The following is a 17,641-nucleotide window of genomic DNA, read 5'->3' as shown; positions in this document are numbered from 1 at the left end:
ACCAAAAACCAAAGCCAGTGCCGTCGAGTCGATACCGACTCATAGCGACCCTATAGGACAGAGTAGAACTGCCCCCATAGAGTTTCCGAGAAGCTTCTGGCGGACTAGGGGTGGATATAGATTGTGTTAGAAGATGGTAAGTGGACTGGTAGAGGGGAGCTATAGGAGCCAGCTGAGGGACAGAAATGTAGGATGTTCAATATTAATGGACTGATCCAGCAAGCCTCTTCTGAAGGAGATGGGGGGCGGGGAACCCTTTGCCATCAAGTCGATTCCGACTCAGAGCGACCCTATGGGACAGTACAACTGCCCTATAGAGTTTCCGAGGAGCGCTCGTGGAGTCGAACTGCCAACCTTTTGGTTAGCAGCCATAGCACTTAACGACTATGCCACCAGCCACCAGGGTTTGAAGGAGATGAGAAAACTCATCAGGGGTCCCAACACTATTTTAACGAATTCAGTTTTTCAAGAGAAGTATCTAAGCATCGGGTGGGGGTGGAGGGCGAAGATGTTAGATTTGTCTGAGATTTCATTCAGAGTCTCTGCAAGTGGAGGCGGCCGGATGGGCGCTCAGAAGTTGGAGGGAGCCGGCCCACGTTGCCAGCCCGGTGCTTCAGGCTCGACACCCATCGAGGACCTGGACACGCATGAGCGCGGCTCCAGGGTGAACATATTCCAGACGGCCAGAGGTGCCATATATGAGAGGTCACCTAGACAGGTAGGCTTCCCGGAGAACCCGGCGTCGAGACCGACGCCGAAAGAAGAGGAATGGGCTTTGTGCCAACGTCTGAGGTTGAACGATGGGAACGCCAGGAGGGGCGAGACCGAGCCTGGGTAGGGACCGGATCGCCCGGTGGGGACGCCGAGGTTCCGTCCCGTAGGAGCGGAATGCCAGGCGAGAGTCCAGGAAAGAGCGATACACGCCGGTGGCGTTTTAGCAGCCTTATCTGCACCCCCGGGGGTGCCGCTGGGGGAAAGTGGAGTGGCCTAGAAAGGCGTTCTCCCGAGGAAGACCCGCCCCGCGCATGCGCGCTCCGGAGCGAGTGGGGGAGGGACTTCACCTCGAGTTTGCGCCCCAGCACCGGCTCGCCGGCAAATATTTGACATTCCGGGCTTAACGGGAGAGGGGCGGGGCCCGACGAGCGACGTTCTTCCCCCAGTGCTTGATTTGCTCAGTGCTTCCGGGGGTGGTGACACGGGGGGAGGTGGAGGTGTCCTAGTAGGCAATCAGAAGAGCACTACCGCGCTCTCGCGTTCTTCTCCACCCTAAGTGGGAGCGCTGGTAGACCGAAACCGGCAGACACGGGGTCCACCTCTCACTCCCTCCCGGCCGCAGTGACCCGGCGCAAGTCACTTCCGTCCCTGGTGCCTCAGTCTCTTCATTTGCCAAGCGGGGGGCGCTCTGCTGTGTGGAGTCAGTGGACAAGGCCTTGGAGGCGCCCCCTCCACCCCGATTTCCCAGGCGTGAGCTGAGGATGCATTCTCATCCTCGGCTCTCTCCATTGTTCGCAAGCCTTCTCCGAAAGCGCGATGTAGGGCCTCTGCCTGTGTCGGGCCGGCCTTGGCAATCCTATGTCTCCGCTCTCGCCAAGACAGAGCCCTTCCCGCTGGGTTCTCCTTCAGTTTCGCAATCAAGTAAATGGGAGTATTCGGGAAATGCCCGGGCGGCCTGGAAAAGCACGGTAAAGAAGGCTCATCAAACTCGACCAGGCGAAGGGGTCCAGGGAGTCCTCAATGCGGGACTGTCCGAATTGGGGTCTTGGCCAGGGACACTCGCCGCTAGGCCCCCACCCCGCAGAGCGCTCACAATCTCCGGGCAACAGGCCCTGGGCCTTTCCCCCATCGGCGCGCGCGCGCGCGAGCGTGTAAGGAAAACAGGCAAGAGCGAGGGAGTAGTGATGCTCCAGGCCCGGACCATTCACCTCTGCCGGGTTCAGGGTGTTTGCTGCTCTCGGTTTGAGGGAACAGGGAGCTTTCTCTTTCTGCAGCACAGAACCTGGTCACCCTCCGTCCCACAGCGACCACGTTTCGGCACCGTGGACACTTCCCGGAGCCGCGCTCGGGCCGGGCCCTCGTCCCTAAGTGTAAAAGCCTTGCCCTATGACCTCGGCTGACCCCTTCCCCCCACGGTTCTTATCACCCCTGATGATTTCCTCCGGCTTCTTCCCCCAATCAACCTTTGGTGACCGCCCCCCTACAGCTCCTTGACTGACTTCTGGTGACTTCCACAGGTAGTGTGACCCTCAAGGACTAGGGAAGCCCCCGCGTCCTGCACGTTCCTTTGCGGAGTTCTCACAGTACCTGGAGGTTGGGGACGCCCCGGGAGTCGGACAGGGCCCAGAGCGCGCACCCAGGCCGGAGTATACGAGCGCGCGGTCTAGGCTAGGTTCTGGCACCCCTCCCCTACTGTTCTCTGGAGCCGCCCCGGTCACGTGGCTGGCGGGGCCGGCAGGTAACTCTCCCAGAAAGGGCGGGGGCCGGTACCGCCCCGCCCCGCAGGGAGCCGCGAGCGCGTCTCTGCGGCGCCCACTGCTCTAGCAGAGCCGCAGGTGCCGCCCCCGACACACTGTGTCCCGCCCAAGCTGGTCCGCGTCTGCCGTCGGTTTGTGCGTGCGTGCGCCTCGTCGGTCCGCGTGTGTCTGGCCGAGTGCCCCCTTCCTCTGTGGCCATGACTCCACCGCCGCCCCAGCCACCGCCTCCCGGTCCGGACCCCGCCGCTGATTCTGCGGCAGACCCCTGCTCCGGGCCCGGAACCCTAGTCGTACTGTTTGGGGCCACAGCCGGTGCGCTGGGGCCCGACTTGGGCTCCGACGAGACCGACTTAATCCTTCTAGTCTGGCAAGCGGTGGAGCCTCGGAGTCGCCAGGTAGTATGGAAAGGGGGCAGCAGGGCCCCTGGGGAACTGCAGAGCCGTGGGAGGGGGGGGGACGGGAGGCGCAGTGGCTGATTGGGTTTCCCTGCCGCCCGCAGGTGGGGACACTCCACAAGTCCCTAGTGCGCGCCCAGACAGCTGCGTTGAGTCCGCAGTGCCGCGAGGCGAGCGGCCTTAGTGCCGACAGCCTGGCACGGGCCGAGCCACTGGACAAGGTGCTGCAGCAGGTGAGCTCTGGGGCTAGGATGGGTGGCGGCACGGCTGGGCTGCGGGGATATTTCCTGGCGGGAGAGGCGGCAGGAGGCCAGGCCTGGCGCTCTGGGACCAACTGGCCTGGGCGGTAGGACGGGTTCCTGTTGTTTGAAGCTTTCAGCAACTCCCGCGTGTACGTGTGTCCGAGTTTGATGGCCCTTCTTGGGGCGCCTTACTTTTCAGCCTTTCCAGGGTCCACTACTAATGGAGGGTGGGGATGGAGACCGTGGGAGCCCTCCCAGAGTTCCCGGCAGGCGGAGGAGCGAGGCTGAGATGCCTCTGGGATCCTGCGCGGCCGGGTGTCCCAGAGCAGCAGCCGGAAGCAGAAAGGGCCGAGGGGCCTGGTCTTGGCCATAGGTCACTGCCCTGCCGCCCGCGCCCTTGGCCCACCCGCTCTCCTGGGAGCCGCTGGGGCGGGGGCGTAGGGCAGTGTCTGCCCCAGAGGCAGAAGCCGCCAGGTGTGAGCTGCCCGTCTAGGCCTGTCCTGCTGGCTGGCCAGGCGTGGGCGCTGCCCGGACCCTGCCTGGGAGCTACCTGCTTGCAAGGTGCTTAGAGTGCTGCAGTGGCTGAAGTGGGAGGCGGTGCCCATTGCTGTTTTCTTTTTCTTGTTTTTGCTATGTGCCCACCCTTTGCCTGACTCTAGCAGACTGTAATGAGCCTTAAGTGCCTAACGGCACAAACTCTTTGGTACTCCAACTGTGGTGGTTCCTGATGGGGAAACTGAGGTACAAAGATGTTGCTTCTGAGTCTGTTCCAGAAGAGCTCCCAGACTGGCCCCCACTGGGGAAGCGTGTTGGAGGACAGCTGGGTTGCCTTTACTCTGCCAGCCTCAGATCGTCACAGTTGGCGGCGGGGGGGGGTCCATGGACCTGTTCTCAGTACTTGTTCTATAGCAGGGGTGGAGGCTGGGGGAGGGGCTGGGCAGCCTCAGAAGTGCCACCCCCTCTATGAGCAAACAGCTCAGTGCCAGCCGGTCGATAGGGTGTGGGTCAAAGCTCAGGCTGCCCCTGGCTTCCAGGTGTAGAGCTCTGTCCTTGGAGCGTCTCTGCCCCTTGGTTGGTCAGACCTGGAGGCGGGGCTGTCATTGACCATGAGCAGTCTGGGCCTCTGGCAGGCCTGGGCCTCCCCCACCTGTCTGAGGGTGGTGCCTGGTCAGGGACAGGTTTAACCTGCTCTGCCCCGCCCCTTCCCACCTGCTAGTCCCACTACACCAGGTGTTTGCTCTGGCTCCACTCCAGACTCCTTGACTCTGCATGTGATGGGGGCTTGGGTGATGTTTGACTGCCCCCATTTGGCCTGGAGGAAGTGACAGTGGGCTGGGGGAGAGGCACAGGGCCACGCCCAGCAGGCGTGGCCTGCAGGGTAGGGCTGAACATCTGGCAGAACCAGCTTTGCAGCCTTCCTCTCCCTTCTCCTGGCCCCAGTGCCTCCCTGCCCAGGTGTGAGTCTGTCTCCTCCCCACTTCCACCCCCAGTTCTCACAGCTGGTGAGTGGGGACGTAGCTCTGCTTGGCGGGGGCCCCTATATGCTCTGCACTGATGGGCAGCAGCTGCTGCGACAGGTCCTGCACCCTGAGGCCTCCCGGAAGGTATGCCACTAAGGGCACGATGAGGGGAGGTAGGGTTCTCAGACCCCTGCTGCAGGGGTGGGCAGGGCAGCTCAGTTCCTCCATTTACTCCCCCTCCCTGTATGCCCCCAGAACCTGGTGCTCCCCGACACCTTCTTCTCCTTCTACGACCTCCGCAGAGAATTCCATATGCGGCACCCGAGTATCTGCCCTACCAGAGACCTCACCGTGGCCACCATGGCACAGGGTATCTGTGATTCAGCAGGCCTAGGGTGGAAGGGTGGCTGGAGGCTCTAAGTATCAGTATGTGCGTGCTGGTGGGTTACATGGACACATACGTGTCTTTGTGTCTGTGCTGGGATCCATTTGGAATGTGGGCATGTCTACATGTGTCTGGGCTGGGGACCTGTAAGTGCATACATCAGCTGGGCTAAACAAATGTGTTTGCTGGGGTCCTGCGTGTGTCTGTGTAGAAGACTTGCGCCCAGGTGTGACCACGGTTAGCGTCCCCATGCTGGTTGCTCCAGGGCCTCTCATGCTGGGATTTCTTCATCATGACTTCACTGCCCATAGATTTGGGGCTGGAAACAGACGCCACAGAGGACGACTTTGGAGTCTGGGAAGTGAAAACAATGGTAGCCATCATCCTCCACCTGCTGGAAGGGCCCAGCGGTAAGGTTTCCCTCACCACCTGTCACCTGTTTTTAGGGGCAGGAGGCGAAACACCTACCTATTACTTACTCAAAGTTTCTCTCCCCATTTGTCAATCTCTCTGAGAGACTACAAAGTGGAAGCCCTTTTGTCACCTCCTCATCCCCCTCCACTGTCCTCTTTTTGCAGAGCTTGGTGGGGAGACCTCCTCCATCAGTCCCTGCTGACCCCCATGTCATCTCCTCTTAGGTCAATTATTTTCAAAGCCCGAGGTCGTAAAGCAGAAATATGAGACAGGGCCGTGGTAAGTGTGGGGACAGGGGGGTGGGTGACAACAGCTGGACAGCTCTGACCCTGTGTCCTGCCCCCACAGCAGCAAGACTGACGTGGTGGACAGTGAGACTGTGATACGGGCCCGTGGGTTGCCCTGGCAGTCATCAGACCAGGATGTGGCTCGCTTCTTCAAAGGGCTCAACATTGCCAGGTGGGTGCAGCACGACAAGCAGCCCAGGAGGGCAGGCCTGCCCAGGAGGCACTAACGCAGCACTTGCTCCCCAGGGGCGGTGTAGCACTCTGCCTCAATGCCCAGGGCCGCAGAAATGGCGAGGCCCTCATCCGCTTTGTGGACAGTGAGCAGCGGGACCTAGCACTGCAGAGGCACAAGCACCATATGGGTATCCGTTATATCGAGGTGAGGCTTGAGCTGGGGCTGGAGCAGGACAGAGCTGAGGAGGCCTGAGACCCATAGGCTGTTGCCACTCTACCCACAGGTGTATAAAGCCACGGGGGAAGAATTTGTAAAGATCGCAGGGGGTGAGTGTGCTCTCAACAGGCCCTAGCTCCCCCTGGTTCTTGATCCACATCCCACTTCCATGCCACTCCTCACGTTTTTGCTCCCATGTGCCAGGTGTGGCTGGAGATTTGGGAGGGTATGAATGAAGCAAGTGACTCCCACGCTGACTCCCATGTCCCCCACCCAGGCACATCATTAGAGGTGGTCCGTTTCCTGTCACGGGAAGACCAGGTGATCCTGCGGCTGCGGGGACTGCCCTTCTCAGCTGGGCCTGCAGATGTGCTGGCCTTCCTGGGGCCAGAGTGCCCAGTGACTGGGGGTGCTGATGGGCTGCTCTTTGTGCGCCACCCTGACGGCCGGCCCACTGGTGATGCCTTTGCCCTCTTTGCCTGTGAGGAGTTGGCACAGGCTGCCCTGCGCAGGCACAAGGGTATGCTGGGTAAGCGATACATCGAACTCTTCCGGAGCACTGCAGCTGAGGTGCAGCAGGTAAGCACTCAGGGCTCACCACACCCCACCCCAACATGCTTCTACCCCAGGGTACTCCTTAGGTCCTCTGTGCCCCCTGCGCACTTGGCATGACCAGCCTGTTGCTGCCTTCCATACTAGGTCCTGAATCGATATGCATCCAGCTCGCTCCTTCCCACTCTTACTGCCCCACTGCTGCCCATCCCCTTCCCACTGGTAGCTGGGACCGGGAGGGATTGTGTACGTCTTCGAGGCCTGCCCTACACAGCCACCATTGAAGACATCCTAAGCTTCCTGGGGGAGGCAGCGGCTGACATCCGGCCCCACGGTGTGCACATGGTGCTCAACCAGCAGGTGAGGTTGCTGTCAGTGGGGGACACACACACATTTATGGTGAGAGAAGGGTGTGTGGTTAGGGGTAAGGCCCTTTTGCACATGCTTACAAGACAGTGTGAACAGGGCCGGCCATCGGGTGACGCCTTCATCCAGATGACGTCAGCAGAGCGGGCCCTCGCTGCTGCTCAACGTTGCCATAAGAAGGTGATGAAGGAACGCTACGTGGAGGTGGTCCCCTGCTCCACAGAGGAGATGAGCCGTGTGCTGATGGGGGGCACTTTGGGCCGCAGTGGCATGTCCCCTCCGCCCTGCAAGCTGCCCTGTGAGTGCCCCAGGGGCTGGGGAAGGAGGAGGCAAGTGCGGGCCAGGCCATTGTAGCCCCCACTTTGTACAGTGGAGACTCTTCTGGCTACCCCACCCAGAGCAGTGCTGGCTCTCAGCAGATGCGCTCTCTACTTCTGCCTCCAGGCCTCTCGCCACCTGCCTATGCCACCTTCCATGCTACCCCAGCCCTCATTCCCACTGAGACAGCAGCTCTGTATCCCTCTTCGGCACTGCTCCCGGCTGCCAGGGTTCCTGCCACCCCCACCCCGGTTGCCTACTACCCAGGGCCAGCCACTCAGCTCTACATGAACTACACAGCCTACTACCCCAGGTACCCTGCTGCCAAGACAACCCCACAGTGCCCCATCCTGGTTGGGATGCTGTCTGATCCCCTTCTTGGAGCACAGACTTAATTCTGAGATGACAGGAGAGTGACAAGTGCCGGCTGGCTGGTGCTATGTACAAACTAGATGGGCAAGGAGAGTGCATGCAGGGGGTTTAGGGAGGAGGAATGGAGCTAAGCAGAAGGCAGAGGCAAACGAAATAAGGAGGCAGGCTTTGGTATGGGCCACAGGTGAGATTGCTGAATCCCTGCCTTTCTTACTCTAGTCCCCCAGTCTCCCCTACCACTGTGGGCTACCTCACCACACCCCCTGCCGCCCTGGCCTCTGCCCCCACCTCGGTGTTGTCCCAGCCAGGAGCCCTGGTTCGTATGCAGGGTGTTCCATACACAGCTGGTATGAAGGATCTGCTCAGTGTCTTCCAGGCCTACCAGGTGAGGTTGTGTAGCTGGAGGGCTTGGGTACCTGGCTGAGCCTAAAGTTCCCTGCCCTAAATCTCTGTTCATTTTTCTGCAGCTAGCCCCTGATGACTACACCAGTCTGATGCCTGTTGGTGACCTGCCTCGCACTGTGCTACAGGCCCCCAAAGAGTGGGTGTGTTTGTAGGTGAGGGAGCCAGGAGGTAAGAGCTAGCTGACATCCTCAGCTAACATGCCCCTCCCTCCTGTATCAAGAGGACCAGTGCCTCAATCCGGTGGCTTCTTTATGGCTAGTTAAAGCTCTCAGAAGGCACCCAGAGGAGCCCAAGCCCCAGCTTCAACCCCCATTTATTCCTCTGCCTGTTCTCTCCAAAGATGATGGCTGGACCCTGCATGCAGGGCTGGGGGTGGAATGTGCTACCTGCTCCTGATAGCCTGACCTGGGTGTGGAATGGTGCTACCTGCTCCTGATGGTTTGACTTGAGCCTCCTGAGTGGTACCTGGAGAGCCTCTGGTCTGTTCTGGACATGGTCCTGCCCACAGGTTCTGTGGGGTTGCCAGGTCCACACCAGGCTTTCTTTTTTAAAATGTAAGCCCTTGTGCCTTTGATGTATGACTCCTGGGAGAATCAAGGGTCCATCTGAGTTTCTGAGTAAAGCTTCTGATGCTCTGCCTCCCTGTAACCCTTCTGATTGGAGGCAAAGAGGCAAAGAGACTCCTGTAAGGATACTAGCCCCCCCCTCCAGCTCAGCACAAGGATTATCAAAAGGCGCTGTTTTCATGGACTATGCTGCAGTATCCCCAGAGAACACTAGGGGGCAAGAGGCCCCTGCACGAAGCCTCAGGTTTGAATTTTAAAGGGGACTTTCTGCCTACTTTTCATGCATACCTTGGGACAGTTGTCCTGAACCCAGCAGTGGAATGTCCTTTGCATCCATTAAAGGGTGCATAACTGAAGCCTCAGAAGGAATCTGGAACTCTACCCTCTCCTCCGTAGAAAGCCGTGGTGCCCTTAGCTTTGGCCCCCAGAGAGAGGGGCTCTACACCAGCCCCAGCCGGAGGAAAACTCAGAGAGATTTCAAAAAGGAGACTGTCGGCCTGTCACCGTTTATTTTACTTCAGCACTACAACTGAGGAGCCTGAACTGCTGGCTCTTCTTCCCTTTGTATTTGTGTAAGGAGCACTGCACTCCTGTAAAAGGTTTTAAAGTACAAAATGTAAAAGAAAACACAATCCCAAGTGTTGTAAACATAACTGAGAACCAGTTCTTTCACTGAACATCCATTTTATAAAATACAAGGTTTCAACTTGAGCCCATCTTAGTCTTAACGATAACCGTCTATTCTGAGTATCAAAAGCAGGGCTTCACAGCCAGGCCCAGCAGAGCTCTGGTGCTACTGGTGAGCCCTGGGGGTGGGTGGGTTGCACATTGGGCAGCAGCACCACACATGAACTCAGACATCTGTTCTTTCAGTCCCGTTTCTCTTTATCTCCAGTAAGCTGAAGGTTGCTCATCCCATTCCTCAACCCATGATCTAGAATGGGTTGGAATGCGTTGGAAGAGAAAGGACAGGTGCTATCATGCGCCCAGTTGCTCGGTGCTGCTACTGGAAATCAATTTGCATAGTCCAATGGATGGTGTGTGCTTTAACACCACTATGTTGCACAAAAATTTAAGTGTTTATCTACAACACCAAAAAATATTGACTATTACACCAAAGCTTTTACAAAGCCAATACAAAACAGCTTACATAGTATACAAAGCTCTATTTTAAAATTTGACTTTTATTTTAAATAGGAAAGCATTTCTAGTGCTACAGGCATCAAGGTATTTAAAAGGCATCAAAATTTGGTGCATAGCAACTCTGGATCATAAAGGCTTTTATTCTTGAGGGCAGCAGAGCAACCAACCCCCAAAGGGTCTTGCAAGGGGACTTCTTGCAAGAACCCCAAGTGAGGCAGCTATACCAGGGACAGAAGGGTGGAGGCGAATCTGGCCATCTCTATGAAACTTCATCAGAGAGACCTGCCCCCATACTCCTAACCTGGGCCAAGGAAGCTGCAGGCTTCCTATCACAGGCCCTGAAGCAAATCTCACTATCCATACTTTGATACAAAACTCACTTTCAAAGAAAAAATGAAAACAGCTCTAAGAGGGGCCAGAGTGATTTGCTGAAGGACTTTTTTCTTTAACTAGTTTTAAAGGGGAAATCTAAAACATCATGGTTTCGAAAAGAAAAAAAGACCATACTTCCTCATCCTGGGTTGAGAGGTCCCACCTGCCTGACTAGAGGTAAGCAACTAACCGGCTCCCTCAGCCCAGGCCTCACTTAGGCTCTGCAAAGAGTCCTGGCATCTAAGGCCTACAATTCCCTGGAATAACAGCGCCAAGCCTTTGATCAGCCCAGCACACTGTCTCACATGTCATAGGCACTCAATAAATTTGCTTCCTGAATAAATGAACATACGTTATTTCATCTGAAAATATGCTGTACACTTCAGGGTTTTTAAAAGAGGCCCAGAACTTGGAACAGGTAACTGATCCCATTAGGGGCAGGGGTGAAGGCAGGGTCTGAAAAAGGTACCCGCCTTGGGTACCTCCTTTGGTAGACAGCAGGCTGGGGTTTCTTGCTGGCCCCTGCCTTGGGCACCAGTCTTACCAGCAGCAGCACCAGGGCATCTTTGGTGTGGAGGGTCAGGTCTGTCATACCACCTCATTTCTGGATTTGCCTCAAAGCCTTTTTGGGAAAAAGCTGGTTTCCAGGCCATGCAGACCAGTGAGGGTAAGCCAGAATCATTTCAGGCTGTAAACAGAATGAAGGAAGCCTTCCATGCCAGTGTGAATCTTAAAATCTTCTCCTCTGGAGTCCTACATTTTCTGTGCTCCTGTCTTGAAGCATAGCTTATGTACGCTTACCTCCTGACACACTTGGCGCCTAGAGGTCAGTTAGAACCAGCAAAATTACCTAAACCATCATGAGACTGGCTTCAAAGGTGACAGAATAGACAAAGGCTGGTGCTCCTACCTGGGAAACCTTCTGGGACCAGAGGATACAAAGAGGAAAAGCACTCCACAGCCTACTTGTTTCTAAGATGGCAAGAAAGGAAAGCTACCAAGCTGAAACCCACCTTTCAAAGTCACCTTACATGTAGCCATCTTACCAAGGTCCTGGGGGGAAAAAGCAATTTCAACATGGAGCCAGTATGGAGAGATTGCAGGAAGGTTACCTAGAAAGTTAAAAAAAAAAGCTATGCTCTGGAATGTCTTCTTATATTCCAACACTTCAATGATGGAATGGTCTCTTCTCATTCTAACAACAGTTTACTTTTATAAAGAGGTATGAGCTACATTTGGCTTTACTTCCTATGAATCTATGAAAGGCTTCAGGACACATGCTGAGTTTCTGAGGCATAGGCGTGGGCTTAGGATATATATATATTTTTTTTCTTTTTTGTTTGCCTCTGGAAGGTTTTATCAAAAGTTCCTATTTTAAAAACATCATCAAAGCTAAAAGGCCCTTCAAATGACCATAAAGCAGTACAAATCACCAATCCTAGCTAAGTAACCAGGTCACCTGCAAAAGCAGCACCTCTGAAATGGAGAGCCTGCTGCGTTCACACTCAAAAGCACCCATCATATAAAAGTATCCTATTTAAATACAAAAAGCAAAAGCTCATTTCCCCAAAGCTCAAACAGTCTATGCTGCTCCTTGTTCTTTTACAAAATCTACCCAAAGCCCGAGGCAGAGGACTGCCGCTTTTCCCACGAATGGTGATCTCAACTCTTGGTGCTAGTCCCGAAGACCGCAGAGTTGGAGTCCAAAAGGTCCAAGGAGAGAAGCATAAGGACACAAAGCTGCAGTGAGAACTGTTAGAGGTCCTCGGGTCTTCCTGAATCCAGGGACTTGGGACCCAGGAGGGGAGCCTGTCTGCTCGCCCCTGTTCCTTGGGAAACAGAAACCTGGGACATGTCTCTCCCAATGATCTCGTTCACTGAAAAACAAGAAAAGGAGAGTATGATTAGTGACCTCTGAGTGACTGACTATATGACACTCAACACTGAGCTCCACTTCAAAGACATGTTCCCCTTTCCCTGGCTTTCGGTAAATGTAAAGGCAGTTTATGAAGCCTGCTCTTACACTGAATGGCATCAGAGACAGGAACATCATTCTACAAGCTGCTCCAGACCCCTCCTTCTCTCCTTTGTAGTTCAGTTTGGGATGGGAAAGGGGATGGCTGACAGAACAAGGGAACATTCTTACCCTTACTCTAAAAGCTGGTGTCCTGGAGCAGAAGATAGGACACTCTTGAAATGAGTATTCACCTTAATCTAACTTTTCCTTAATTTGCACCCAATTGGGAGACAGTTTTCCTTTTGTGATCTTAATTCTACAGAGTCACCTCATATGTAAAGTGAATGAGAATAAATATTTTGGGTTATTTTGTCACCCTATTCGAATACAACTCGAGGCTTGAATTTTTTCTTCAGTTCTTTCAGCTTGAGAAACACCGAGCGTGTTCTTCCCTTTTGGTTTTCCATCTCCAGCTCTTTGCACATGTCATTATAACACTTTACTTTGTCTTCTCAAGAGGCCCTTTGAAATCTTCTGTTCAGTTCTTTTACTTCATCAATTCTTCCTTTTGCTTTAGCTGCTCGACGCTCAAGAGCAAGTTTCAGAGTCTCCTCTGACATCCATCTTGGTCTTTTCTTTCTATCCTGTTTCTTCAGTGACCTCTTGCTTTCTTCATGGATGATGTCCTTGATGTCATTCCACAACTCGTCTGGTCTGTGGTCACTAGTGTTCAATGCATCAAATCTATTCTTGAGATGGTCTTTAAATTCAGGTGGGATATACTCAAGGTCATATTTTGGCTCTCGTGGACTTGCTCTGATTTTCTTCAGTTTCAGCTTGAACTTGCATGTGAGCAATTGATGGTCTATTCCACAGTCGGCCCCTGGCCTTGTTCTGACTGATGATATTGAGCTTTTCCATCATCTCTTTCCACAGATGTAGTCAATTTGATTTCTGTGTGTTCCATCTGGCAAGGTCCATGTGTATAGTCGCCGTTTATGTTGGTGAAAGAAGGTATTTGCAATGAAGAAGTTGTTGGTCTTGCAAAATTCTATCATTCGATCTTTGGCATTGTTTCTATCACCAAGGCCATATTTTCCAACTACTGATCCTTCTTTGTTTCCAACTTTCGCATTCCAATTGCCAGTAATTATCAATGCATCTTGACTGCCATGTCCCATCAATTTCAGACTGCAGCAGCTGATAAAAATCTTCTATTTCTTCACCTTTGGCCCTAGTGGTTGGTGCATAAATTTGAATAACAGTCATATTAAATGGTCTTCCTTGTAGGCGTGTGGATATTATCCTATTACTGACAGCGTTGTACTTCAGGATAGATCTTGAAACATTCTTTTTGACGATGAATGCAACACCATTCCGCTTCGAGTTGTCATTCCCAGCATAGTAGACTATATGATTGTCCGATTCAAAATGGTCAATACCAGTCCATTTCAGCTCACTAATGCCTAGGATATCAATGTTCATGTGTCCCATTTCATTTTTGACGGTTTCCAATTTTCCTAGATTCATACTTTGTACATTCCAGGTTCCGATTATTAATGGATATTTGCAGCTGTTTCTTCTCCTTTGGAGTCGTACCACATCAGCAAATGAAGGTCCCAAAAGCTTTACTCCATCCACGTCATTAAGGTCGACTCTACTTTGAGGAGGCGGCTCTTCCCCACTCATCTTTTGAGTGCCTTCCAACCTGGGGGGGCTCATCTTCCAGCACTATATCAGACACTGTTCTGCTGCTATTCATAAGGTTTTCACTGGCTAATGCTTTTCAGAAGTAGACTGCCATGTCCTTCTTCCTAGTCTGGAAGCTCAGATGAAACCTGTCCTCCATGGGTGACCCTGTTGGTATCTGAATACTGGTGGCATAGCTTCCAGCATCACAGCAACACACAAGGCCCATGGGGAAAATATTAAATGACACAGGAAGCATCAAAAGATGGAAGGAATACACAGAGTCATTATACCAAAAAGAATTAGTCGATATTCAACCATTTCAAGAGGTGGCATATGATCAGGAACCAATGGTACTGAAGGAAGAAGTCCAAGCTGCTCTGAAGGCACTGGTGAAAAACAAGGCTCCAGGAATTGATGGAATATCAATTGAGATGTTTCAACAAACAGATGCAGTGCTGGACGTGCTCACTCATCTATGCCAAGAAATATGGAAGACAGCTTCCTGGCCAACTGACTGGAAGAGATCCATATTTATGCCTATTCCCAAGAAAGGTGATCCAACCCATTGTGGAAATTATAGAACAATATCATTAATATCACACACAAGCAAAATTTTGCTGAAGATCATTCAAAAATGGCTGCAGCAGTGTATCGACAGGGAACTGCCAGAATTCAGGCCGGTTTCAGAAGAGGATGTGGAACCAGGGATATCACTGCTGATGTCAGATGGATCCTGGCTGAAAGCAGAGAATACCAGAAGGATGTTTACCTGTGTTTTATTGACTATGCAAAGGCATTCGACTGTGTGGATCATACCAAACTATGGATAACACTGCAAAGAATGGGAATTCCAGAACATTTAATTGTGCTCATGAGGAACCTTTAAATAGATCAAGAGGCAGTTGTTCGAACAGAATAAGGGAATACTGATTGGTTTAAAGTCAGGAAAGGTGTGCGTCAGGGTTGTATTCTTTCACCATATCTATTTAATCTGTATGCTGAGCAAATAATTGGAGAAGCTGGACTATATGAAGAAGAATGGGGCATCAGGATTGGAGGAAGACTCATTAACAACCTGCGTTATCCAGATGACACAACCTTGCTTGCTGAAAGAGAAGAGGACCTGAAGCACTTACTAAGGAAGATCAAAGACCACAGCCTTCAGTATGGATTACACTTCAACATAAAGAAAACAAAAATCCTCACAACTGGACCAGTGAGCAACATCATGATAAGCGGAGAAAAGACTGAAGTTGTCAGAGATTTCATTTTACTTGGATCCACAATCAACAGCCATGGAAGCAGCAGTCAAGAAATCAAGATGCATTGCATTGGGCAAATCTGCTGCAAAGAACCTTTTCAAAGTGTTGAAGAGCAAAGATGTCACCCTGAAGACTAAGGTATGCCTGACCCAATCCATGGTATTTTCAATCACATCCTATGCATGTGAAAGCTGGACAAAGAATAAGCAAGACTGAAGAAGAGCTGACACCTTTGAATTGTAGCGTTGGCGAAGAATATTGAATATACCACGGACTGCCAAAAGAATGAACAAATCTGTCTTGGAAGAAGTGCAGCCAGAATGCTCCTTAGAGGCAAGGATGGCGAGACTGCGTCTTACATATTTTGGACATGTTGTCAGGAGGGATCAGTCCTTGGAGAAAGACATCATGCTTGGCAGAGTACAGCGTCAGCGGAAAAGAGGAAGACCTTCAACAAGGTGGATTGACACAGTGGCTGCAACAATGAGCCCAAGCATAACAACGACTGTAAGGATGGTGCAGGGCTGGGCAGTGTTTCTTTCTGTTGTGCATAGGGTTGCTATGAGTCGGAACCGACTCGACGGCACCTAACAACAACAACAACATCCTAATACAACCACCCTCTATTATGTGAGAGCATTTGTATTGTTTGTGATCCTTTCTGACTATAGGCTCTCTTCTGTTGGTTTTCCTGATGTGCCAAGTACCATAGGGAGCAGCACAGAGCTTTTCCAGGTCCAGTGTAAACAATTTCAATCTTACAGAACCAATATAGAAGGGAAACCTCAAATCTCCCAAATAAGAACTTTTAAGTCTCATACTATTTCACTCTTTATCATGTAAAGATTCTATATTAATTTTTCCCCTAGGTATACACCCAAGATAACTGAAAATATATCCACATAAAAACTTATACTCGAGGAACCCAATGTTAAGAAGGGAGAGTGCTGACATGTGGTGGGGTCGTGAACCAATGTCACAAAACAGTATGTATACTATTTAATGAGAAACTAGTTTGTTCTGTAAACTTTCATCTAAAGTACAATAAAGAAAAGCAAACAACTTATACTCAAATGACCACAGCAGCATTATTTCACAAAAGTCAAAATGTAGAAACAACCCAGATGTCCACCAACTGATAAATGGATAAACCAAATGGAACAGTATTTGGCTTTAAAAACGAAGAAAGTACTAATACATCTATAACATGGGTGAACCTTAAAGCCAGACACAAAAGACCACATAGTGTATGATTCCATTTATATGAAATGTCCAGAATAGGACAATCCAGAGAGACAGTAAATTAATAGTTGCAGGGGGCAGAGGTGGTGTGGTGTGGAAGAACAGGGAGTAACTACAAATCGGTACAGTGTTTCTTTTTGGGGTTATAAAAATGTTCTAACATTAGATAGTGGTGATGGTTACACAGCTCTGTGAATACACTAAAAAACTAAGAAACTGTACACTTTAAAAGGGTGAATTTCATGGTATGTTAGTTATATCTCAAGAAAGCTGTTATCAAAAAAAAAAAAAAAACGTAGAGAAGTAGGGAAGCCATTAGGAGAAAGAAAGTGCAAAGGACTTGGCAAATGTGGTGATACTAGTGTGGTGACAGTATGAAGGGGAGAGAAAAGAAGGACTGATTCACTACCAAGGTTTTCAGTCTAGAAAAGAATGGTGCTGTCACTGTTAGAAAAAAGCTAAGAAAGGAGCAGTTTAGAGGAGGAAGGTGGTAGATTAGGTGGGGAAACGGAACTGGAAATGAGAACATCCAAAAGGAAAAATCCAGGGGCTGGGAGCTACAGTGAATAGTCAGATCAAGAAGATTTACGAGTCTTCATGTTGTTAATTGTTGTCAAGTCAATTCCATGTGTGCAGAGTACAAATGCTCTACGGGGTTTTCAAGGTTTTAAGCTTTTGGAAGCAGATCGCCAAGTCTGCCTTTTGAGGCACCTCTGGGTGGGTTCAAACCACCATCCTTTCAGCTAGCTGTCAAGCACTTAACAGTTTGTGCCACCCAGGGACTCCCTAAGAATCTTCATACTCACTAGAAATCTGGAAGCATGGAAGTTTTGCACTAAAGGATTTGGTGCTGCGGAAACATAAGGCTGAAAATAATAAGTGGGAGTAGCATTGTGCTCCAGTGAGAAGACAGGACCAGGCAAAGCAAATATGTAAGCAGAGGGGTAGCTTAGGAATTAGGTTTGATTTGAGTACAGCCTCTGCTATTAACTCCATATGTGGCCTTGGACACAAGTTACTTCATATTGTTAAGACTCCATTTCCTTATCTATGCAATGATGGTGTTGGGCTAGTATGGTCTCTTTCAGGTGCAGAAGTCTGTGGTTTTATGTCAAAAAATAAGTTTTAAGGTGGCAGCACTTAGAAGATATGTAAAGAAATGAAGGATGAAGATTGGCTTAACTATGGTTAGTTTTGAATGCAGAATAATAATAAAGTAGGAACTAGACATCAAATGAATTCAGTCACAAAAGGGTGATGATTCATCAGTGATGCAGAGTTAATACTCACTAATTGAGATCAATTTTTGAATTGAAGGTCACTTGTACAAATTTAGGAGTCTTGGTGGC

The 17,641-nt window shown here is 51.2% G+C and overlaps 2 protein-coding genes across 6 annotated transcripts in view; one reads left to right on the top strand and one right to left on the bottom strand.

The window, feature by feature from the left end:
- Positions 1–2,557: 2,557 nt before the first annotated feature.
- On the top strand, positions 2,558–16,104 carry ESRP2 (epithelial splicing regulatory protein 2). Of its 4 annotated transcripts, XM_049863734.1 has the most exons (16): positions 2,558–2,866; positions 2,971–3,099; positions 4,599–4,712; positions 4,824–4,938; positions 5,265–5,363; positions 5,592–5,646; positions 5,716–5,826; positions 5,901–6,033; positions 6,113–6,155; positions 6,323–6,624; positions 6,745–6,957; positions 7,063–7,261; positions 7,408–7,594; positions 7,873–8,038; positions 8,121–8,226; positions 13,643–16,104. In XM_049863734.1, exons 1-15 carry the CDS (start codon positions 2,669–2,671, stop codon positions 8,208–8,210), a joined length of 2,154 nt encoding a protein of 717 aa, XP_049719691.1. In that variant the 5' UTR covers positions 2,558–2,668; the 3' UTR covers positions 8,211–8,226; positions 13,643–16,104. The 4 variants fall into 4 exon arrangements, with proteins under 4 accessions (XP_049719691.1, XP_049719693.1, XP_049719695.1 ...); XM_049863737.1 differs by lacking the exons at positions 2,558–2,866; positions 13,643–16,104 and adding an exon at positions 3,308–3,669 and having other exon boundaries at positions 3,011–3,099; positions 8,121–9,693; XM_049863736.1 differs by lacking the exons at positions 7,873–8,038; positions 13,643–16,104 and having other exon boundaries at positions 8,121–8,202.
- Positions 9,789–17,641, bottom strand: part of NFATC3 (nuclear factor of activated T cells 3) — a 99,647-nt gene continuing 91,794 nt past the window's right edge. Inside the window, exon 10 of one of the 2 annotated variants that reach the window (XM_049863732.1) lies at positions 9,789–12,016. In XM_049863732.1, the coding sequence (XP_049719689.1) occupies positions 11,895–12,016 (122 nt within the window). In that variant the 3' untranslated portion in view covers positions 9,789–11,894. The remainder of the gene's footprint in view (positions 12,017–17,641) is intronic. The other variant, XM_049863733.1, reaches the window with a different exon arrangement.

The sequence above is a fragment of the Elephas maximus genome, chromosome 21, assembly GCF_024166365.1.
Source record: "Elephas maximus indicus isolate mEleMax1 chromosome 21, mEleMax1 primary haplotype, whole genome shotgun sequence".
Lineage (NCBI taxonomy): Eukaryota > Metazoa > Chordata > Mammalia > Proboscidea > Elephantidae > Elephas > Elephas maximus.
This window is presented reverse-complemented; position numbering and strand designations above follow the sequence as displayed.

Bases quoted from the DNA above. Each gene is read 5' to 3' on its own strand.
- ESRP2 (XM_049863734.1), top strand. From the start codon at position 2,669: ATGACTCCACCGCCGCCCCAGCCACCGCCTCCCGGTCCGGACCCCGCC. The intron at 2,867-2,970 runs GTAGTATGGAAA...TGCCGCCCGCAG, and splicing joins TGGAGCCTCGGAGTCGCCAG to GTGGGGACACTCCACAAGTC. The intron at 7,595-7,872 runs GTACCCTGCTGC...TTCTTACTCTAG, and splicing joins TACACAGCCTACTACCCCAG to TCCCCCAGTCTCCCCTACCA.